The following is a 25,196-nucleotide window of genomic DNA, read 5'->3' as shown; positions in this document are numbered from 1 at the left end:
CTGGTTTCCAACATCGGCTCTACCCGCTCTCCATCGTCTCCGAAGTATATATGTGTATATATGTGTATATATACACATATATATATATATATATATATACACATATATATATACATATATAAGTTTGCAGTATGCATTTTTAGAAGCTGGCACTGTAGCGGAGCTTCTGTATTTTTCCCTGTTAGATTCCTCAAACGTGCAGCTTCTCCTTCCATGACTCTGCTGTAGGATAATTCAATACAAGGCCAACAGAAAGTTTGGCCATTTTCAAGTCTAACAAAGTCATGGGAACCACACTGTTAGCAAAGAGCAATTGATCCTTTATAATTGTATTTCATTGCAAATGTTGTGCGTATGTTAAGAACACTAATATGTCTGAGACAGTCTAAGAGTGCTGTAATGTAGTCCGAAGGTGGAAAATGTTTAAGGAGCCACCAAAGTCTAACATCTTGTCCAACTCGTCTTTCCTGCCGTCCCCCTCTCCTTGTCATTAACCTCGAGGTCTATCATTAGGGGCAGTGACCCAGTTCTGTACTCCTTGATGATCACCTGTAATGTCCTCTCATGGGAGCCTGCACTGGTTTCTTTTGTTGTGGTGCTAAAACCCCTTCCTTAAAGGCTGCACAGCAAGTATCCTCCACATTTTAAATTCCCTTTGATAACAGACTTTGGTGTTCAGTCTTTGCTGTAGGCTGTTGAAGTTATAGATAGTGTGGCTACTTTCTTTGCAGAAAAGTTTTAGCTGTGACTTTATTGCAACTTTGCGTTTTAAGTATTGTTAGCTGTGGCTGGTTGGTCGCTCTATATAGTTTCCTGTGATCACAGAATGATCATCTAAGAGTGAAGACCTGGAAAAGAATTATTAAAGAGGGAGGCGTATTTATATGATGGTTAATGGTGGAACATATTGTAGTGTCTATGTTGTACATATAGAATATAATAGGTTTTGATATACTGCTAATTGCTCCCGTATCTGTGCCTACGGTGTAGAAATGTGATAGACTCTGAATTGTAAGTTGCTTTGGATAAAAGCGTCTGCTAAATGACTGTAATGTAATGTAATGTAATGTGATCTGTCACAGATGAAATCTTTAAACATGCAACATGTATGTTGTTTATCTACGCTGTGAGAGTCCATCACTCTCCAATGGAGGGTTAAACACCCTAAAGTTTACAATTCCGTGGAGAGCATTTCTTTTCTCTGTTCTGTGCCTTCAAAGTGTCTTCATGGTTAATCTTTCTTTCCCTCCTGTTTTCTTTTTTTCCTCAGTCATTCAGTGGGTTTTTGTATTTTGGGATTTGTGGTTAGAGCAGAGTGACAAAAAACACATATACAGTATGCATTTAAACCTTTGCTTGGTTGAGAGGACACAAAAGCACTTTTCTTTGTCCTTTAATCGAGGTTTGGCCCGAGTTCAAACTGTTATAATGCTGTTTGGCACATAATCATTGTTTCTATTAAACAGTTAACTCTGCTTGAAGGTTTTCTGTGTGTCTGACCATATATGCTGTGGTGGTGACTATTATCATAATTTGGGGGGCGTTCAGAGCTAACCAGGCAGACAAAAAGTGTCAAACAGGTCACCATTTCCCTCCTGAGTACAGTATAGACTGTACCTCGGTGACTGTATAGTGTGGTCTTTGATGATTTGTGTTTTGTTAAATGGACCATATTAGACTCTGGCAATTACATTTACAATTGTAATTTAATGTGATGTTTTACTTTAAAATAATGAAGAGGATTCAGTTTAAACAGAAAATGAATTAATGATTTTTTTACTTATAAATGTAACAATTCAAGTTTGCACAATACTGTTATGTATACTAAATAACAGAAGACAAAATACATGTGGCGGTAACGGTGGCATCATGAGAACATTATCCGTCTGGTTTTCTCTTAACATCTAAATGATTCAATAAAGGTGTTCCCCAAATCTTCAGAAGCTGGAATCAGCAAATGTTTGAAAAAAAGATATTTAAACATTTAGTGTCCTCAGTCTGAAATAGTCTCATTAGGTGCACTTCTCTAATCAAACAGAGCAATGTATTGTGTGATTGCATATCAAATAGGATGAAAGATCCTAAAAAATGCCTCACAGTGACTCTTCTCAACTTGAGGCTCATTTGCTGTGTCATACTGTGATCTGTTCAACTAGAGCTGTCAGAGGAGGTTGAATGCAGATGCTAGTTTAGGTTTGTCGGGGAGTCTAATCTTAGCGCACCGAGCATCCACAACATGCTATCAGACAGTTATTTTCAGCCTCCTTCTGAGTGGTTTGGTTTCTGAAAATGTTTTGGACGGATTTAGCTGATTGAGCCGGTTAAGGACCACAGTTCCCAGGACTGTTATCAGCTAGGAGTGGGCAATATTACAGCAATGTTACAATTCTTTTTTTGTTTGTTGGTTTTGTTTCATTTTGCAAGTTACTGAATAGTAAAACCTGATTTTCTTATTTAAAAAAAATACAGCCCTACAAGGTAACAAAACACCAACACTTTAATGTTTCTTTAAAGTTTCTTTAAATATTTATCTGTTACGTTTTGAAATCCACATGAACCACACTTCATATCTGTGTAAATTAGATTCACAGCACTTATTTATATGATACGTCAGTTTTAAAGCTGACATGGTCAAAATCATCACTGCTGTGTTAACTGCATTCCTAAGTTATCATATGATTGGTTGCTGACAAACAATGTAGAATTTTAAACAGAGCTCACACACCATAGAACGCTCATCACTTCCGGTAAACTTCACGGAGGACAAGTTGGACAAAAGAGCATCACTGATCTGTTTTGACATATATATTCTCTGGTCTAACACAGATAGAAACAAAACAACACGTTAATCAGCACGTTAGCATGTCGTTCACTATTGAGCCTGTTTGTAACCAGTACCGACGTCGTTATCTTCACTTCACCTGTCTCTCCTCCGCTCCGTGTGTGGAGAGCCTAAACGGTGGAAATGTCTTGGAGTGTTTGACCTGTAATCCTAGCTCGTCCCTGACATAGGCTGCTTAAGAGATAGTGAGCACTACTAAGCACTTTATTGCAAAGCAGCAGACATGGCAGCAGCATGACCTCCCTGCAGTTGTAGAGCAACAAACCATTTACAGTGTCTCTCTTTCATCAGTGCTCTCTTTGCCTTCCTGGAGAAAGTGAAGAACGAAAAGAGAGCACAATGCACAGCCATGCATATTAAAGCTCCACATCCGTCAACATGGTCTCCACAGTGCACTCCATCGCTACTAGCTACATGGAAGGCTAGTCACACACATGCCTCAAATAAACCTCTCTTATAATTAGATTTATGCATGAAATTAATATGAATATAAATAAAACAATATCAATACATTCACTAAACAGCAAAATTACTTCACCATAAAAGTAAACGGAGCACAGAAGATGCAAACCTTCCCAGCGAAAGTCCAGAATGAAAAGATTATTTCCACAACAATATTTTAAGAACGCTTGAAGAAGCGTCTCTGTTGTATATTTACTTTAAATGACCACAGCTTATGCATCATGTAACTTCTTGTCAATAATGTGTGTGAGAGAAAAAACACTCCCAGTGTGGCCCGTCTCAGAAGAAGGTTGAACATGCTCATTATGTCCTATAGTCTGCTCACTCGCCGTCACACTTTAGAGGCTGAGTATCTATCAGTCTCACTCTGTGTTGTATTGCTCTCCACCAAGCTGAATGGGGATTTTTTTTTTTAATAGCAAGGCTTAGCATGTTTCCAGTCCACAACGCCCTACAAAAAGCCTCCCTGGAGAGATATTAAACCAGCCACAGAGCCTGGCTCCATGCAAGCACCGCCCACAGTCATTCACCTTCATTACCTCAAAGGTCAGGGTCATTGTCACTCAGACGGTCTTAGTAATATAATTGACCCTGCCTCAGGTCGTTGGCTTGATAGGTTTGGTTTTATAATACAGTACTGACTTCCAATATGTTTGGATTCAACTGCTGGATGAGATGTGTAAAATAAGGTCTTGTTACTTCATGCTGCTCTTTTTGAACAATGAATGTCTTATCTGCATGTTTTCTACATGTGACCATGCTGAACTGGTCTGACTGGGCCTGTCCCTGGTGAGCACCGTTTTGGTCATACTGTGGGAAAAGTTGCTGCTGGGTGTTATAGTGCAATGCCCTGGTTGGTACAGTGTCGGTCTGCTCTCGTCGGGTGTAATTGAATGAGGTTTGTAGGTCACAGACAACAGTCAGCATTGATTGGATGATAATGACATTTGTGCACTATGTCATGGTAAACAGCGACAAGAACAATCGGGCCTAATCAATGTGATGTTTCCTGTCAAAACACTCAAGCCAGAGTGATAAAAAAATAAGAATAATTACTCTCCTCCAGAGCAGCTTGCTTGTCATTTGTGTCGCCTGGATGAGACTTTAAACCCATGTTTTCAATCTTAAGGATTATTCAGACCGTGAGTTTTAAACCAGATCGATACAGATCAGAGGATTGTGGAGTTAGGTGTATGATAATGGACAATTTGTCTCCGCCTTCAAGGACTCTGTGGCAGACATTTTTCAGCAGAACTGCACTGACTTCTCAACCTGCGCTCTCATGTGTTTTTTGCCGCACGGTTGGTTTTTATGGCGTCCTTGCAGTCGATGTTGCATTACTGCTTTTGTCGTTGCCTTCTGCAAACTGCTAACCTTCTACCCTTTTCCTACATTGTTCTATTTTATTTCATATGATTGTTTTATATTATTTGTGTTATCATATTATAGTGGGTTCAACTCCCATATAACAGAGTACATTGTAAAGGATATGCCCTCCCTGTAGTGCTCATTGTGTTCTGGGTCTTTGTGCTCATCGTGAGTGTGGATTTTGACGGATCAGCAATATGTTGAACTGGCTATTGATGCTTTATGACCCTGACTCCATGAAATATAACACATTTCCTCAACACTGTTTTGCTGAATTGGGGGAAAAGTGCCTTCCTCTTCAAATCTTTAGTTATTATTCTACTTAGTGCTTCCACTAAAGCAGGATCCACTCAATTTCAGGTACTTTGCCCATTCTCAGGTTTTCTGTTTTTCTGATTCCTCTAAAATGCATAGCGTCCCTTTTTGACTTCTGACAGGAAACACAGTGTTAGTTTTACATAATACGTCTCCTTTTGGTCATTTTTACTTTGATTATATAAATCTAATCATGAGAGGATATTTGCCTCACTCATGGGGGGGATTATCGTTCATGATCTAAACCACACTAATTGTGTTTTTATCATTAAAATCAGTGTTCAGCACTGAGTGTGTTTGTGTGTGCATTATTAGTGCTGACTGATGTTATCTACCCGCTCCAGAGGGAAGCCATGGGTAATGCCGACACAAGCCCAGAACGAAATCCCCCTCCCTCCTCCTCTCTCCCTGCTCAGCCTTTGTCTCAGTCATTGCTTTCTTCTTCTTCGTCTCTCTCTCTCTCTGTCTCTCTCTCTCTCTCTTTCATACCTTGACAAAGCACTGTGTTTTACTTTCCACGTTGGTTTTCTTTGTTGCTGGACTTGTAAAAATAATAACCTGTCCATCCCTGCTCTGTTTTTTTTTTTCTGTCTCACTTTTTCATCCCTGTGGTCTACAGTGATCCTATTTACCCAGAAACCTTGGCTCACCATCACATAGCTACACACACACACACACACACACACACACCTTCTCCACATTGTGTCTGGCTGCCATGCTGATGAATGAATGAACCCTTGTAAATGAATATTCCTTATCTCTGTAAGCTAAACACACACAGGGTTCTTAGAGGACGCCCTGCAGGCTGACACTGTTAAAAGAGGAACCACGCCCTATCACTCCCACCAGAGTCCAGCTTCTAAAAACCCTGATATCTATCCAGTGTTGGAGGGTGTCCTGCCAACCTGGACTATAATCCTAATCTGAAAGCACAATCGTTTAATCCCTCTGCCCGGCCCTTTGAACACTTGCTCAGCCTCAGTTGTGTTGTGTGAGACACATTGACTGAAGCGTGTTGGTGAGGCACTGATTTACAGGCAGCATTGAGAGATTATGCATATACGGTAAAACATATTGAATTACTGTGATTGATTGTTCCCAATTCTGTGAGAAAGAAGGATTTTATTTTCACTCGGAAGACAAATTATCAGCAGCTGAATGCGAATTTTATAGGATCCAAAGTGTTTCCATCAAACGTACATTATATATGTCTCATTCATTATTCAACATTATTGTGCATATCCGGAGACACTTTGTGTTCTGACCGAAAAACAACACAAGCAAGAGGCAATAAAAAATAAAAACAGGAAGTAAAACATGAAATTTAACATAATCAGACACCACATTTATTCATGCCTCAGCTCGCTGCAGCTGTGGTCTGATGAGACCAGCCAATCAAATCAGTTCAGGAAGTACCACTGTCGGCCGCCTTTGTTCCCCGCCACGCTCATCCCCTGAGCAGTAGAACACATAACGATGAGCAGGGCAGCGATAAAAGAAGATTGATGCCCCTCTTAATTCTCTCCATGGCTGCCTGTGCGCTGCGGGGAGGATTTGCACTACTGAGAATGGTTTGCTCCAAAATGGGAGATCCATAATTTGAAGGGAAAAAAAAGGTGGAACGTAAAAATGATGAGCAGCTTGTCTATCTGGAGACTCTTCGCTAGAAAAGTGTTCCATTATTAAGCAGTTGTGCTCCCTAAGCAGTGAGTGCTATTTACTTTCTTGTTTCTGATTATACTATTACAACGATTATACTTTATACTTGCCCTGTAAGGATGCTGCAAACAGACCACCACACTGTCTCGTGGCTGTTGTGTTAGTGTTTTACTGCATTTGTAGAAGTGTCCAGACAATCATGCCATGATTTTTATCTTGTCTGAGACTGCAGAAAGAAGACCAGACTGTACACCATGTTAGCTGTTCTATCCCTGAACCGTGCTGTACTATGAAAAAGTACTACATACACCCATTGCTCTGTGGTTTTGGCGCAGCGCGAGTTTACAGGACTAGACCTCAGCTGCACTGTCAGCAGCTGGTCTTGGCCGGGAGAATCAATGTATTGTAAAACAAATGAATTCTCTGCCTGAGTTTAGAGAGGTGAGGAGGCTTGTTTTCTGGAGCAGATTAAGTTCAAGCTGGCCTCAGAGCTGTTCTCACCGTGGTGATCTTTCCTGTCTCAGCCAGATTGAGGTTCTATCTCAGCTTTCCCTCGTTATCATCTCAGAAAAGCCAATCTGGCTTCGGAGCCAATTCCCACTGCAGGCGTATGGCAGGAAAACAGAAGAGTGGGCTCCCTCTGCAGCTGAGGGGATGAACATCTTAAATTGTGCTCGGGGTCATTCTCGGGATGTTTGGACAGATTTGATGGCCATGTGTATGGTACAGTTTTGAGACTGGCAGAGGTTAGTTAAAAGTTAATACAAGATGCTGCTGACTAACTTACACACAGTACTGTACTGTATACATAAACTGGTCTAGTTTTATCCTTGCCTTGCAGTACAGCTCTTCATGAAATGGACCCGGGCAAAAAGTAGAGAAAGACGATCCGAAGGAGACGCGAGGATAGTTAGACCTCATCCAAAATGTGACAAACCCGAACAGAGCTTAATAGAGAGAGAACAGCAACAACCGCAGCAACGTGTTGTGCTAACAATTACCAAGCAGCCCAGGTCGAAAAGTACGGCAATTTAATAACAATATAAAGAGCAAATGCCGTGCGCCGCTCTTTAAGGAGGTGGGCCGGTTAACCAGATGTACATTTGTCAAAACCAACCAGTTAATCCTTCTTAAAGTTACTGTGGCAAAACCAAGAAATACAGTTTGAAAACATGTCTGATCAGCATAAATCTCACCTCAACTGCATGGACTTGCAAATGATACTTTTTGCTGCTGTATGTTAGCCTGTTGAGCAGCAGTATCGAGAGTCTTTCTCTTCTGTTACACTGAGTTACACCATCCCTGATTACTCAAAGATAAAAGCGGGACTGTGTGTGTGTGTGTGTGTGTGTGTGTGTGGGTGGGTGTTTCTTCTGCTCCTTTGTCTCCAGATATACACAGGCCTCATCTTTTGAATACATTCACCCACACATACAAGCCCATGCAACATATGCATATATCCATAGAGTATGTACTGTATATACTAGAAGAGAACAGAAAGACGGTACGGTAGGAAACACTACGAGAATGAAATTATAGAGAGAAATATTTCAGGTTACATTTTACAATCTGTTAGTATGTTGTGTGATGACTGTACCTCATGTACAGAATGCATTTCTTCATGGTGCAGTCCACCTGGCATCCAATTTGAGATAAGGAAGACGGAGAGAGCAAGAATGGAGGGGAAGAAAAAAAACAGCCACTGAGCATTTTTCTTCTTTCACAGAATGGATTTTTCTGTGCACTGATGGTTCGATTATCCTCTATTGGTCATACAATCCTCAACATACAGTCTCATACAGACATTAAAATAGAGCATCGTGGTCCTTTTTTAGCATTTGGAACCTTCTGTCATCATGTAGTGTAAGTATGCTTTTAGGCAATTGTTAAAAATACAGCATTAGAGCCAAGAAGGATGAGGACATTTAGAGATTAAGCGGTGGGAGGGAAAAGCAGAGATATGCCGGGTAAGAGGAGGAGAGAAATGCACTGCATCGGACAAATGTTGAGCTGATTGATTTTAAGTGCATTAAAAGCTAAAATGGGGTCATCCATTGGTTTTATCAGAGATGAAACGGCTTTTAAACACTTCCCTTCATTAAATATCTTCCCCTCTGATTTGATTTAAATCTTGGCTCCTTATCAGCAAAACAGCACTTAGAATCTATTAAGTCATTTCACTTTGCCCTTCAACCGCCTCTCCTTCTCTCACTGACTCACGCTCCGTCTCTCTGGTGTCCACTTTTCTTGTCTCAATGGCCGATCTCTCTCTCTCTCTCTGTCTCTATCTCTCATTCTATTTCTCTCTGTCTCTTTTTCTGCAGATCCCTAAAACTACTCTCACAATACAGTGCTGCGTTGACATTTTTAGTTTGCAGCCAGCATATCATGACTCGTTAATGTTGCACACACACACACACACACACACATGCAGGACATACTGGGATTAGTTATGCAATAAAGAGTGTGTGTCAGCAGCGGTGTGGGGATGAATGGAATTGTGGCTGGGTTGCTTTTTCCACTTTGCTATTTGTGTTCATGAGTCAACAGCTGATTAAGTTCCTAAAGAATAAATCTATTTTAAATTTTTTGGTTTTGAAATGTCCACCAAGATCCAAGTGATTAATCAATAACTCACCAATTGTATAATTAACAAATCTTATCATTTTTGTACTTATTCAAGCTGCAACTTTTTTGATTTTAAAGGAATAGGTGGTCATTTTGGGAGCACTGCTTATCAGCTCTCTTGCCGAGAATTAGACGAGAAGATGTATCTCACTCCCATGTCTGTCTTTTCCTTCACCTCCATTAAAGTGCAATTTGTCATGCACAGTTTAGTTTTTGTACTGGTTAAACAGATGATGTGTTCTTTAGTGCGCTTTAGAGGTGCTCATTGGTGGATTGGGTTACCTGTGGACAGAGCCAGGCTCTCTGTTTCCATTCTTTAGCTGCTGCTGCTGCTGCTGCTGCTTCACATTTGACTGACAGATATGAGGGGGATATTATTCTTCCTGTCTATCTATCAGTTAGAAAATTGTATGTTTCACAATGTCAAACCAACCACAGAGGTTGCAAGTACACAAGCAGAATGAAGGGGAATACCTGATTCATCTGGCAAATATATTGTTTATTAATTGTTGAATTACCAACAAGATAAAACAAGCATACCTCAGGGGTGGTCAAACTTTGGAATCATTTGTATCTCGCATTTCTGATGATGTTTGTTTCTCACCCAAACAAATACATGTGAAACAGTGTCATGGATAGACATAATGAAGTGCGAATGCACCCCGAGACATGATGGATGAATAACAGCATCTTTGGTGGGGGTAGGTTTCCTGTGGCTGAGTGCTGCCACAGCTGAATGACTGCAGATGAAACACTTCTCTGTGTTGCTTCGGTTCCTACAGAGATTCAGCATGACTGTAAACCAGCGTGAATGTTGTTTAGGGCAGTGAAAACTCATTGACATTCTCAAGCAAGGCTTGGCACTGTAGCGTGCTTCTTTCATGTGTGAGTGAGTGTCTATCAGTGTGTGTGTGTGTGTGTGTGTGTGTGTGTGCAGTATGGGCTAGCTGTTGCCATAGTAACGCAATGTGTGAGTGTGCACATGTGAGTTGGGTCAATTGGAGGGAGGCAGGTGGGGTTTACAGTTTGACAGGAAAAAATATAATCTGGGAATGGTACTATAATAATGGACTGCACAGTGGTGTGTGTGTGTGTGTGTGTGTGTGTGTGTGTGATAGATACAGAGAGAGAGAGAGAGAGAGAATAGCAGATGCTCTCTCTGGTCTTGTAGACATGCTCCAATGCTGCTGCCATCTGGTTGGCTGAGTAGAGCTGAAGCGGGTTGGTGGTCGCTGTGAAATCATTGGCTAATGGGAAGGCTCAAGGCTTTAAGTTTACTTGAGAGAGAGAGAGAGAGTTATGACACAGGGGCGTGTCATGGCTTTGTCCACTCACAGAGTGCAGGGGTGGGGGGGGGGGGGGGGCATGCATTGACAGCAGGAGGATGGGAGGATGAAAAACAGCTTGAACAAGTTATAAAGTGCAACAAACTAGTTTAGCCAGTGATACAATGATACAAGTGTCCTTTAATGCATTGGTTGATTATCTACGTATTAATTGATTTACTTCCCTCTCTAGACCGTACAGAAACCATGAAGCTCAGTTGGTCAGTTGGTACCTCCCCCTCCCCTCAGAGTCAGCAGGTTCTTGGCCATTACTGCTTTGGACTGCAGCTGAAGCTATTCAGCTACTGGAAACCAACTGATGTGGTGTTTTTTACCAAACATATTGTTAAGAACTAAAACCACAACTTTATGCCGTCAGACACACACAGGCAAGGCTTCCCTCTATGGCAAATAAAAAGGAGAAAGGTGTATAGGGTCACACAGCCGAAGACCTTTTTATGTCACCCAACTTCAAAGCTATGCAGCCAAACTCTTATTCCCACAACTTCTGAGGTCATTCAGACTACAGAACTCCATCCTACATACTTACTGACCACTGTTCTCGATACAATACTACAGTATAAAATATGATTGCTGGATGATTCTTGTTTATTACACCTTACTTTCAAAGGTTTGACAATAGTTTCTATCTATTATGATAACATTGTTTTCACCAAAGTGAAAGCTGGTAACAGAGCAACATTGCTAAAAAGACATCTGACAAATGAATGGGGAGCCGGATTATAATACTGCTTTAACGGGCCACTCCAGTGATTTGTTATTGCACCTACATTAAGACAACTCAAATGGTCAAAATCTGTGCACCAGAGGTCGAGATATCCTGACTTTTAAGTCTCTAGCATAGGTCCAAAATAATGTCCAAACCTATCAAAATGAGACCTTCGTCATGTAGTTATCTTTGAAACTAGGCGATTCCATCACCAGCATATCTGCACGCACATAGTACGTGAACGAGAGCTGCGGTACAGAACAGGGAGAGTTGATCGTAGCAGTGGTGACTGGTGCTCTTTAGGAGAGGTTATCTTCGGTCACACCGTCCTGCCTGTCCGCCTCCATCACATCAAACCACACAGACCCTGCCTGTGGAGCTGAGCCACAGAGGGCTAGGACACACTGTCATCCTTTTTCATTTTTCAGGTTGTTTCAAAAAGATTGTGGCAGGTTAAAGACTTTCCTTCATCTTGTTTTCTCTCTTCACCTCTTTTTCTTCTTTCATACCAGTCATTGTTTATCAAGGACTTGTTTGTAATGCCTGGCTCCCCTCTGCACGTCTTATATTTTCTCTCCTGCTTTTTTAACCTTCTCTCGCTCGCACGTGTCTCTACTGCCGTTTCTCATTTCCTTTCAAGCTTCTTTTTGCATTTCTCATCTACTCTAAACCAGCTTTTTTTTCTTTCTCCATTATATCCTCATGTTCCCTGTTTCATCCACAGGTATTCTATCTTCCTTTGAGGCCGTTACCCTTAGTTGTTAGGTTGTAGCATTGAAAACCAAAAGGCCTAAGTTTCTTATCTTCAGAGCCGTACGGTGAAGGGCAGTTTGTGCCATTGCAGTTTTACTCCAGCATGCATGTCAGTGCAGAGTTAAAAGGAAAGCGAATGAAGATGACTTGCTTCGAGATTCAAGAGGTTTCAGCTATGATGATGAAGGCACATGGTATTTGCTGACCAACCAGGGTGTTTTCATTTTGTATTAGACAGTCATGACACATGAAGGTAAAGGCAGCCCTCTGTAGAGCTGCTATCATTACAATTATGTTTTCATGAGCTTAGAGTGAGCCCTTCATATCTACATAGGGATCACATTCAATGGCAACCATCTCATTAAACCAGAATAATGAGACTGCTCGTCTGGATAGGAATGTCAAGTTCATGCATTCCAGTTCTGCCTCTTCAAGCCGCCTTGACTTTTCCTTCACAGAGCAGCAACGTGTGCTCTGATTAAGAGTAGCAAGTTGGTGTCCAGGCTGCTCAGCAGGCAGAAAGGACGCAAAATAAGAAAAACACACCGACTGACAATGGGCTCACTCAGCAGACCGTAAATGTCGTTGTCTGTTTATGTGTTTGTTTTCGAGTAGAGAGGAATCTTTCTCCTCATTGTCGGGTTTTTTTCTTTCTTTCCACACTGACTGAGATGTTTTAGAGTCACGAGCCTTTTCATCTGAGTGAGTCAACAGGCGAGCTCTCTGTGCTCTTTGTCATTTCCTTGTTCTTGTTGGTCAGAGTGTATATTTACAGCTACACACTCATTATTCTCTCTCTGTTCTTTCTCTCTCTTTCAGGCCCTAGCGTCTCACCGAGCTTACCTCTTGACGGCACGCATTCCCACCAAGGTAAGAGCAGCAACTCTATGGAAAACTCTTTTCAGGAACGACACACAAAACCAGTGTACCACATCAAACAATTGTACATTGTTTGAGCAAATACTGTAAAATATTTATTTTCTTTTAAGTCAACTGCCTGAATATAAATTCATCAGAAATTACAATGTCGGAAAATAACCAAGACTTTCTTTGATTGATACCATTTTTTTTTGAAGGCGTGTCATCTCCTCATTCCATCAGTTTCAATTGAAAACAGTTCAATTGAAAAAATGTTGCGATTGACATATTACTGGTTTAGTTTAGTGGTTAAATTCTCTTCTGGAGTCTGGTTTGATTCTTTTACCTTAATTATTTAAAACTCCATTAGATTTACCCAATAAGGTGTAGTTCACACACTAAAAACATGGAAGAAGATGTTGCATCCTCATATTGTTTTGGACATTTTGGACATTTCCCCAACTCAGCACTTTTGTTATCCAAGTTAGTTTGTGTGTGCTGTAGAGTGGATTAGGTGGATTGGTTATATTGCAGTTATACTGCTCGTTGACACCCCTGTTTTTTTATTTTTCTTAACTTGGAACTACTGTGCCATAATGCATCAAAGATGGCAATTGTTATCGCCATCACCAGCAATGAAACAACTGTCATCATCTTTACCAGCATCATTGGCACCTCTGCCACATGAAAACCAGCAGTGCAGTAATACAATTGCTAAAACTTCCAGCAGCAGCAGCTCAACAACTTTAACTATCTCAACTGGCAATATTAAACATCACACCAAACTTCAGACCCACTGAGTCTGGCCTGCTAGCTTTTGTAAACAGGCCCATGGAGCTGGAAGCACCCTGCAACCCTGAGCTTGGATAAGAGAAATTAGAAATGGGCTTCTCATGTCCAGTTGTTATGCTAATGCAGATGTTCAAATTACATTTTTCTGAACATTTTAAGGACTTAAAAGTTGAGTTTCAAAGTTCATTCTTGACCTTGGAAACCAAAATAGGCAAAACAATCTCACCTCAAGGTGCCTTCAAGCCAAATTCACACCACACAACTTTAAAAGTCTTCAGATTCACATTACACGACTTGCTGTCTTGTAATTGTTTTTTTTTCCTTGTGTTTTTCACACTGCACAACCAGTGACACTACAGGATCGTTAACCAGAAGGACTCCCTGTAGTATATCTGGTCTCCAAACTATGTTATGTCATGATTTTTTGTTCAAAGAATCTGCGGAACCTTGTAGTCATGCTTGTTAAAGTTGTCATAGGCACAAGAGTTCACAAAATAGCTTGTTTCCTCATATATGTACTATTCATAGCCTGTTTCCTCTAAATGCAACAACAATTTTGGACCCTGTTACAAATATAACACAAACAATATAGTTCCTATTGTTAGAGACAACCCCTCCCCCAGGTTTTCCCTCAACCCATGTCTTGCTCTCTCATTGGCTGTGGAGCTCCCCAACATAATCCCGACAGGTCCAGATATTTAGCCTGTTAGATATCAGGGGTGCATCTGCGGGGAATCGTCGAGCCTCTCGGCACGGGCCTTCTAAGAGTTCACACATAGCGCTCCAGTGCTGATTTGTGAGCGCTGAGCCAATGCAGATCTGCCTCAGATCTGAGGATTTTGTTCCACCGACTCAACAGTTTGTGAGTGGAAAATCCGGGGCAAAGTTGTGTATTGGTTAACTGCTAATTAATTGTGTCTTCAGTAGTAGTTACAATGTCACAAAACATCCCATCGTCAGAATACACACACAAACCAAAGCCCAAACAGGGCTGTGATTGTACATAGAAACAGACTGCAAACCGCAGTATCTGGACTGACGATCCTTCTGGTAGGAAAGAGTAGCACTTCACGGATCAGTCACAAGACAACATAACATCATCTCTTGTACCAGGTCCAGGAAATACAGCTGCCCTACAAAAAGCTGTATGCTTTCCAGTCAATAAGATGCCTCCGGGGACAGTTTAGGTGATTGATTGGTTGCTTGAGAACTGATTCATTGGTTTAGTGGGGGTAGGGGAGGCCATAAAGAACAATCAAGCTGACCCTGTTTCACGTGGCGTCATATGTTTCCAGTGTTGTGAGCTGCAGGTTCAAGATCTGCTTATTTAGCTGGCTCTCCATCTGTTTTCTTTTGGTGTTGTCTCTTCTCATCTGGAGGGATTTCGTAGACCTTGCTTTCTGAAGCACTAACCCCCCTCATCTCTCCTACTGTATGTTTCAGTCTGTCAGCCTCTTTGTTTGTCTCTTTCTTGTTCTCCTTTTTTAAACATCTTCACATCTCTTTAATGTACTTTGTTTACCTACTTTGGATGTTACTCTTGTTGTTAAACTTCACTTGTTTTAATGAAGAAACAACATCTAGAGGGAACTTTCCAGAGAAGTTATGGAACTTTCTGAAGATGCATCTTGTGAATTTAATTTTGTGGAAGCAAAACATTAGGTGATGCAGCATGAACACACGCCAAGCAGAATCCCTCCTCCTGCTGGCTTTCAGAAAAACCTCTATCCCCTTCTCCGCTGGCTCTGCTCAGCCAGATTACAGCCACAGATCACCTCTCCTCTCCTCTCCTTTTCTTCCTTTAAGCCATTCGTTCAGCTTTCTCACCCTCATCGTCTCTTTCTTTTCCAACAATTCAGATTACCTCCTTCTCTCTTCATCCCTGTCTCGCTCCGTGCCTTTCCCATCTGGTTTTCTTCCCCCACTCACCACTGTGCCAAAGGTCAACAGGGATAACCTACAATGTCTTCAACACAATTGAATCAAATTTAATCTGTAAAGTACTCATTGTTTTGTTTTAAGGAACCCTCTGCAACTACTGCATAACAACTAATAATTAGCATTTCATCTTTTAGTATTTTTAGCCGTGAAAAGTTCCCATCACAAAAGTGATGATTTAAATAGCATGTTTTCTGCATCCAAAAATCCCCAAATTTAAAGATATATAGTTTACACAAAAACATGAAATCCTCTCATAAGAGAAGCTGAAACCAGTTTGCTATTTTTTTCCTTGATTAATGTTTAAAGGGATTAATCGGTTGTTACGATTGTTATCAATAATGAAATAAATAAATGACTCATCATTTTGCCACTAAACCTCTCACTATTTTTTAAATCACGCAAAATAATTGCTGATCAGTCCAATCCTAGTTTAATATCGTCTTTCCCACATTTTCAAACTGTGTGACAGCCCAATATATTGAAAACAAATGACTTAAGGATTTGTTTTTTTGTTCAGTTCAAAGTCCGGTTTGTTCCTACTGCACACTGTCTTTTTTTGAAAGATGAAGCATGCGAAAATCCATAAAAAGCTCACTTTAACAGTATCTGTCCTTGTATTGATTTTTTACATGTGAAATCTATATTACAGTGGAGAGGAGTCAAATGCAAATGAAGATTAGCCTCTGCTCACTGTTCCAGCACATGAGCTATTGACTGTATGAGTCGGCCGTAGATTCAGTTTCTAGTTTACGTTTTTTGTTGGATCAAAGCTGAGACAGTGTTGGGTGTTGGTTTATGCTTCTGGCCATCTGAATGTATTGTAGACGCTGCGTTTGATCCATCATATGTTAGACGCATCTCTGTCTCGATCCCAGAGATGCATCGAAAACACACAAGACAACAATCAGTTAGAGGGGATTTTCGCAGGAATGCTCTTCTGAGCCCACAGCTTTGATATTAAAGTAAACATATTGCAGTAGTTAAACACATTACTGTGTATCTCTCCTCTCTCAGTAGTAGTTGGAATCCCCCTGTAGCCCTCTCATGCACTTCTCATCGGGGTCTTTTGTGTCTGTGCCTCCAATTGGCTCCTTTTGAGGAGCTTCAGGGCCTCACACTCTGTCAGTATCTCATCCCAAACATGCACACATGCTCTCTCTCTCACACACACACACACACACACACACACACACACACACACACACACGTTCATTCATTGTTTCTTCCATTTTGCCTCTTTGCTTTTTCTGTAGCCTCTTGTTGCTGTTAATATTACATACCTGTACACTCTGTCTTTATCTCTCTCTACTTTCTGCTTTATGTTATAATTGTGGTTTATGAAACAAAAGATCACAGAGAGCATTTACAGCGTCTCACTTACAGACACGTTTATAAATCCCAACATCTACAGTTTACTGTCGTTGCTCAATGCAACAGCATCCTAATGTCCACCATCTCTAATCCTAAACCCATTCTCTCTGCACACCAAACTAACCTCTGCATGAACACATTCAAAGTTGAGCTGTCCATGAAAATACAACAAAAACAAAAGTGGAGGAGAGTGGTTAAAGTGACAGACGGACACTGAACGATTGAGTGAACGCTATTTGGTTCCTCCCTACACCTCCCAGCATGAGGTCTTGCCTTTGGCCATCAATTTGGTTTGCTATTTTGCCATTTACTGGCTGAATAAAATGAACTGATTTGGACGCTGTTTATTGCATATTGTAACATTCAACTAATAGTTTGCAATGCACGTATCAAAACAATATATACTGCTGTACTACTTGTACTTGTCTACTGTAGTACTGTACCAGTCTTTATGCTAGACCTAGGTGTTTTCACATTAAATAAATGTGTGTGTGTAATAAGACACAAGTAATAAACTGTAATATAGTATGTAGCCTCCTATACTTGATGATTTCGTAATGCCAGTTATACAGTTGCATCTACCTAAGGTTTGCTTACATTAGCCACCATACTGTAAGCTATGGTCCAACCAGATAAAGTAAGGCTGTAACAGCTAATGCCTTTTGGATAATCAGCCCATATAATTGAATTATGGGATGGAAATGATGATGTGTGTGCTTGTTTACATTGTACTAACAATTGTGGTACTTGTGGAATTCTTTCAGCTCGTAGACCGAACATGAGTGCTCAACCACAAGAAATAAACACACACACACACACACACACACTGTCTGTCAGAAGACAGACAGTCTGCTTATCCTCTCCCTCCTCTCATCTCTGAGCCAAGCCTCAGGAACACTGAGCCCACCTGGAATAGTCTGGCCTTGCTCCCTGGCCTGCCTTCAGGCACCGTACTATATGTCTGTGTTTGAGGAAAAGAAAGAGAGGAAAACTGTGAGCTCCGTGAGAGGTTCCACCCTCTCACATTAAAGCAGATCTTTCCCTTTCCTTTTTTTGGTATGGAAAGGCAGGCTGCTGCTTTTCTCTGTCTTGAAATTGTCTCTTGAAAAAGAAATAGAAAGTACGGATGGCTGTCTGTAGCCTGTCTTGGCTTGAAAAGTACAGGTATTTCTGGAGGTGAATAGAAGAAGGAAGCGGAGGCCTTTTTCTTACTCTCAATTCAGACATTTCAGGAAGAACAATGTTCTATTGTGTCTTCTCTTCATAAAACTACAAGCAATTCAGAACAAATGCTTTCTTGCAAATGAGCAAGGAAATGAGCAGTGCATCCCATAGTGGTTGCATTTTAAATGAATTCAGCCGGCAGAGATGAAATACTCATTAAAGAGCTGATTTAGCTCAACAATTAAGGACAGGATCTCATCCCCCATACCAAATGTGTCCAATGTTGCCCAGAAAAAACACATAAATGTGTTAGTCAGTGATAAAGAAGTCTGCACAGGAGCAAAGAGAAATAAGAAAAGGAAATGACTGCATCCCTACCTATTCATTATGGAACAGACATATCTTTTCACAACATTCCTCAGACAGACAGTCACTGTACTAGACTGCTGTTATTATACACACAATTACTCTCACAGACTCCTCTCACACAAGCACACGTAAACTGTTTATAAGAAGTGGACGTAGTCACCGTGACGTCACTCAATAGTTTGTGGACTGCCATTATGAAGCCTCAAGTTTGGCATTTTGGCCGTCGCCATCTTGGTTTTTTTGCAAACAGAAGTAACACGAGAGGGTGGAGCTAAGTACAACCGAATGCTGAATAAGACATTTTTAGGCTACCAAAAAAAAGGTTACAACTAACTTTCATAAACTGAAAACACACTGTGAAAGAGCTAAAGTTGTAAGACAAAAACACGAGCAAACCCACAGACCGGATGTTGCCCGGGTAATGACCTGTCAATCACAAGGTAGCCTTCCCTCAAGCATACCTGGCTTTATGGTCTATTTCACTCTAAATAGGACCATAATTTACTAAATGAACATCATGCTGTAATGAAGAAGAATTGAAACTAGCGAACTTGAATATCTCTTTCATTGTCTCTCGTCTGATCTTTAGGATGTTAAGAGGCCATAACTAAGTATTTTAATGGTGATTTCTGTGCTCTGTTTTAGGTGGAACACTCCTTTAATTATCTGGAGATCCAGGGGATTGCTTGTAACAAGCCTACACAGGTAAAGAACCTATCACTAAAGCATTACAACATTACACTCATTTGTTTTCTTGGCGAGAGTTGGATGAGAAGATTGATACCACTTTTGTGTCTCTGTGTTAAGTATGGAGCTAGAGCCAAAAGGGAACTTAGCTTAGCATAAAGACTGGAAGCAGAGGGAAATTGCTAGCCTTGCATCCTCTAAAGTCCCTCACTCTCTACAGCATGCAGCTCTGTTTTAAAAAACAAATTGATGTGTAAATGAATAAAATATTAATGCATATTTTATTCATCCCTCCTCTCTGTTGAGGTCAAAGGTCAGAGTCCTCTTCAGTGAAGGGATGCTGCAGAAGCTTAGCCTTAAATGTCTTGCTCAGGGACACTTGAGCATGATGGCTGTTTGCTGATACGGGTACTTGAACCCAACTTATCCAGTTCAAGCGCCTTTAATCACAACAGATATTTACTACAGTGGTAGACAGTGAGTCCACTGAGTGGATGGAAAGAAAAATATGCAAGTATAATCTTTAAAACATGATTAATGTACGAGACACAACAAAAAACAGATCATTCCCGCAGCTGAACCTCCCTCACACTCATCTCAAGAGATGTCAGTCCTCTTAATATCTTGACTGATGGTCTCCCATGTTTTGTAAGTATCAGCAAGGATTATGTTAATGTTGGCCTATAGATGAAGCATGTATCGCCTAACATCAGCATTTGCATAATTGCAGTGAGCACTGAAGTGGTCAGACAGTTTTAAATAAATGTCGTGAAATCTTCACTTTTACTGAAGACAAAGATGTAGGATGTAGATGTGGTTGAGTTGACAGATGGATGTGTTGGTTTTATTCTTGTGAATTATATTATTGGTGGGTAGATTCAGCGGAGTAGACGGGCAGAAAAGTGGAATATGAAAGTCACATAAATATAGACACATAATGAATTCATGTTAAGTCCTTTCACTGCCAACACACTATTCTTATTTGGTTGATTTTATTTAGACTCAGTGGATGAAATAAAGAAAGATGATTAACTAGTCTGAAGAAGTAGAACTGTGGTTGAAGCGGGTTTAGGTGAAACCATGCATGCTGGTGTGCATCACTAATTAATGACGTGTCCTTTTTAGCTGTTCATCGAGTACGAGCGTGGCTCCTTCTCCCTGAAGCTGCTCTCTACAGAGGAGGTCAATGAGGTGGTCGCTCACATAGGGAACTGTCTGCTCAGGATATGTCCCGGTCTACAACCAAGGTGAGTTACACCGACATGCGTGTTTGATCGGGTGCAACAAAACCATTCACGTGGTCATGTTTCAGTCATGTAAAGAAAATTTGAATCATTCCTAATAAAGATGTATTTAATTAATCCGACAGTATTTCCATTATAAATCTCTGCGTGGGTGCTCTAAAAAATATCTGTTCATGTTTCTAACACCGAGAGTTTAACCAGGTGCAACAGTCAGATCTCTAGAAGGCGCTACGGTTGAGTCACAGCTACAGTATACTGTATTTTATGTCCAAAAAAACGTGCATCTAACATGTCATCTCATAATGAGGATGTGAATCTCATTTAATATGTTTTGTTGAGAACAGGAAGCATGAATATGAATGCAGAAATGATTGCAGATGTAAAACCATAAACTTTTATAACCTCGTCTTGCAAACAGGACAAAGTCTTTGACTGGACAGAGAGGCTGATGTTTTTATGTTTGAGCTGCAGTCAACTTAACGCTGCATTGAATATCACATGTTTGTTGTTTTTTAAATTAGAATTTAAATGTGTAGTTTATTTAAATGTAGTTCATATTGGAGCACTCAGCAACTTCCTTCTTTCAGAAATGACCACTGACAAGTAAGGCAGTAAGAAAATAGCCTGGAGCTGCTTGTTTTAGAAGCTTTTAAAAAGATTATAGGCTTTTGAACATTTTCACCAGCGACAATATTTGGGAAATGTAGAAATGGGATGACTAAATTATGTTTCAATCTGTATTCTCTTCCCAGTAAAGTGATGAAGAAGCTCTGCATGGAGCCTCCAGACAGGCTGATCTCTCTGCAGACTCTGTGGGAGAACAACAAGCCTGCTGAGCCTGGACCTTGTGGTAAGAATTTGTGACTCTACAGTGTGTGTGTGTGTGCGTGTGTGTGTGTGTGTGTGTTTTGGGGGGCTACAGTCATTTGTACAGTGAGTTTAGATCAACGATATAGTAGTTTTACATGGTGGATGAAAGCAATTGTCATTTGTGATAAAATTGTTTGAAATTACATGCATGTTTGCCCAATCCACATCCCACAGTTCTCTGTTAAGATGCCAACATTTTCTGTTATTTATATTTCTTTGTTGTGTTCTCTCTCTCTCTCTTTCTGCACAGGGGGGTTTTCTCAGATGTACAGATGTGTCTGTGACTGGTTGGGGCTGCCTTACAAGGAAGAGGTGCAGTGGGTCAGTATTGTTTGCATTCCTTTGTGCAGAGGCACAGCTTTGACAGATCCTGGTTCAACTGTGCGTCAGTGCTGTTGCCTGGCTGACAGGAAACTGAATAAAGCCGTTTGATGAATAGGATAGCCACAGCAGTATGAATACAGTACCAGTCTCCTTCATATCTTTAGATTTCTCAAAATCTTTTTGATGGTGTTGCTCCCAAATAAAAATGACTCTTTCCGTACTGTATATGTTTCATCTGCTCTGTGCACTTGCTTGTTTCTATGTGTTTCTATGTCTCATCAAGTAATTGCTAGGAGATGTGTTTTTTTTGCTAACAGCCATGTTTGTTAACACTCGCTTTGTTTAATTGTTTCCTTTGCAGGATGTGGACACCATCTATTTGACACAAGACACCAGAGAACTCAACCTGCAGGACTTCAGCCATCTGGAGAACAGGTGAGTGTTGGCACAGAAAAATATAAAAACATATATATCAAATATAAGAATATAGCACGTAATAGGAAAAGCATTGCACGCATGTCTTGGGATAAGAGAAACACTAAACTAAAAGATGAGAGCGCTGTTGCAGGTCTGACATGATTTATTTTCAAGTAAAAATTTGCTGAAGTCAACACTAAATTAAGGTGGCATTGATGAAAAACAATATATAGTTGCAGCTGTGGCCTTTTCTTTCCTCCTCAGGGATCTGGTGGCAATAATAGCAGTGCTGGAGTTTAATCAGTGGTTCACCAAGCTCTCCACCAAGGACTACAAACTGGTAAGTACCCCCTTTTCTGAAAATCCTCCTCGCGTCTGTTCACTAATCATGTCGGCTCAGTTTGTACATCACCGTACATTACGTTGAGTGAACATTATCACAGTGTTAGTCTGCTGCCACAATACGGCAAAATAATCCAGACATAATCCCATCTCAGAGTTAAATTGTGAGGAGCATCACCACTTAAGATAGACGGACAGATGTGTCTCTCCCTGTCTACCTGCTTGTCAGTTTGTTCTCTATTCCTCTAACGTTTGTAAAGGTCCTGCTTCTCACTTCCTTACTGCACTTATTTTTCCCATACAGTAAAACATGGGGTGAGAACTGCGGACGGGCCTGCGTCTCTTGGGCGTATCATTACTTTTGCTGGTATTTATTAAACCAAAGTGCTGGACAGATTAAAGTTTTGAGCCTGGGCTAAAGTGGGGGACTGGGGTGGACTGACAGGCCGACCGACCAACCAACAGGCTGACATTGAGATCCATAGAGCCACGCTGCAAGCATGGATGATAATTAGTTTCGATAGTTAAAGGAGAGGGTTACTGTTTAACACGAGAATTGGCATACTGTACTCCCAATTCTGATGAAAAGCAGAAGTCTGAATTGTATTGGTGTTATGGTCGTTAAAAACTGGCCTGTAGTTAAAGGTCAGAACTTCTAAATAAAGTACTACATTACACGTCTCTCACTCTACCTTTGCCTAACTATTTACCTGTATGTATCTCCCTGTACAGAATATTTTCTCTTTGTTTCCTCCATCGTCCCCTCCTGTCTGTTGACTGAGGATCAGTCCAATGTTCTCGTGTGATAAGACTCTTAATCCTAACGAAACAAAGGGGCTCAATGTCTCAGGCTGCTGCCCCCCTGCAGCACTCCATTACCAACTCCCCGTCTCAAGGCTTCGCTCAGTCTTACCAATTACCACACGCAGCCTCCTCAGTCCAAACAATTATCTCACGCCTCCGTCACAGACTATTCCTTTTGTATTGAATTTTAAAATCCTGCCCCTCGCCGTGCCATGTGCATATTTAGGCTCAAATACTCACACGGGCACATGTGCACCAACGTGTGTCTTTTCTGTCTCAGATTAGTGTGTATTATAATGGACCCTCAGGCTTCTGTGCTGGGAAGGTTTCAGCACATGTTTATTCACAGTGTTTTATTCGGGTGGTTTCGGTGATGTTAGCCATACATGCCGCTTGTGTTTGTGCAAAGAGGCAGATTTTGTGTGCATTTATGGTTGCTGTTTAATGCAACAGAAACTCTTTTGGGTGTTTTTAAGGAAACTTCTGTCTTATTTTCCTATTATTTCATGTGTGTGCATGTTTATATGGTGATAATAGAAAGTCAAGGGTTGCATGGATGTGCTCTGGAGTGTAATTTTGAGTTGTTTTGATCCTGTGCCAATGGAAACAGTAACAACTTAGAAAGAAGAATAAGAAGGAAACAGAGTGAAAGAAGGTAAGTGCTGACAGAACCATGAGGCCAGCGGAGAGGTCAGTGGACAGAATGAATGAGTGAGATGCCAGATGAATAAGGAAATGAGTCAGGAGGTATCAAGAAAGAGATCAGATCTAACGAATGAAGTCAAAGCAGGAGATGAACTGAAGAGGAACTAGACATTTCCAGCTGGTCGCCAAATCTTTTGGCATGGAAAACGTTCAACTCAAGGGCAACAATGAGCCTGAACAAGTGTATCTGTATAACTGTGTACAGCTGCATAGAGAAGAATCTAAAAAACAAATGTCATAAAGCAGCAAGAAAAAGAAAAGAAGAAGTGAGTGTGAAACATGAAATGCACAAGTCTCAGGCTTAAATTACAAGTCTAACCATCTCAGCCAAGCAGATAAGGAATCTCCCAGCGCAGTGGACTGAATAATATAACACACACATGTCCGCACAAACACTCTCTCACGCACAAACGCAGCCGGCCATCACAGCGAGGGATTATGCTGCTCATCCTCAGTTCAATCAGGCTGTTTGTCTTGTGGTCTAATCAAGATGCTGAGCCATAAAATGAGAGAGGAGGAGAGGAAAAGGAAGGGAGAGCAGTGATAAAAGAGCACTTGCCTCCTGATTACCTCATGATCGCACAGTATGTGTTGTATTTCAGCAGGCTGGGGGTCAGAACAGCACAGCATGACAAGGCTCTTGTTTAATGGGTGTTAAATGTGCTGTACGCAACATTTGTATTGTGAAAATACAGGCTCCTTTGTATGTTCCCTCTCTATCTGCTACTCCACGACTGACTCCTCTCTCCTTTCTTTTTCTCCATTTCATCCCTCACTACCCTCATATCTGCTTTTTCTGTATTATGTGTCATCCCTCATTGCCCTCCATCATTTTTATTGCTTTTCTGTAATACTCACAGTTTCAGAGAGTAAACATGTGAACAACAGTCCTTTTCTTCTATCTCTCCTTCTCTTGTCCCTCCATTACCCCTCTCTCCTTTTCTCCTTTCTCTCCCCCTCACTGTAGATAACAGTGTGGGACAATGTCGGCAGTGTTTTGGCCAAACTGAGACTGCTTGCTGGGAGAGACAGGCCCTTGTAGCATTAATGCCAATTACCAAGAATAACAACCAAACAATGGTCCAGTAAAGTGTGTATGACTAAAAATGTTTGTGTTATGAATCAGTGCATATAATTAGCGTAGAGTAATCAGAGTTACTGCAGTTGCTGCAGGATGTGTGTTTGTCTACATGTCTGAGTATGACGCAGCGAACAGTGAAGTGGGT

General features: G+C 41.0%; 1 protein-coding gene across 2 annotated transcripts in view; it reads left to right on the top strand.

Moving 5' to 3' along the window:
- The window catches only part of LOC116398748 (F-actin-uncapping protein LRRC16A-like), a 54,819-nt gene that overhangs the window by 13,896 nt on the left and 15,727 nt on the right, over positions 1 to 25,196 (top strand). For both annotated transcript variants that reach the window (XM_031875329.1, XM_031875328.1), the window contains exons 3-9: positions 12,902 to 12,952; positions 19,223 to 19,282; positions 20,390 to 20,511; positions 21,261 to 21,358; positions 21,629 to 21,699; positions 22,064 to 22,137; positions 22,384 to 22,459. In XM_031875329.1, the coding sequence (XP_031731189.1) occupies positions 12,902 to 12,952; positions 19,223 to 19,282; positions 20,390 to 20,511; positions 21,261 to 21,358; positions 21,629 to 21,699; positions 22,064 to 22,137; positions 22,384 to 22,459 (552 nt within the window). The remainder of the gene's footprint in view (positions 1 to 12,901; positions 12,953 to 19,222; positions 19,283 to 20,389; positions 20,512 to 21,260; positions 21,359 to 21,628; positions 21,700 to 22,063; positions 22,138 to 22,383; positions 22,460 to 25,196) is intronic.

Source organism: Anarrhichthys ocellatus, unplaced genomic scaffold, assembly GCF_004355925.1.
Source record: "Anarrhichthys ocellatus isolate YVR2014 unplaced genomic scaffold, GSC_Weel_1.0 scaffold89, whole genome shotgun sequence".
In the NCBI taxonomy this organism is placed as follows: Eukaryota; Metazoa; Chordata; class Actinopteri; order Perciformes; family Anarhichadidae; genus Anarrhichthys; species Anarrhichthys ocellatus.
Note: the sequence above shows the minus strand (reverse complement) of the source record. Positions and strands in the feature narration are given on the sequence as shown.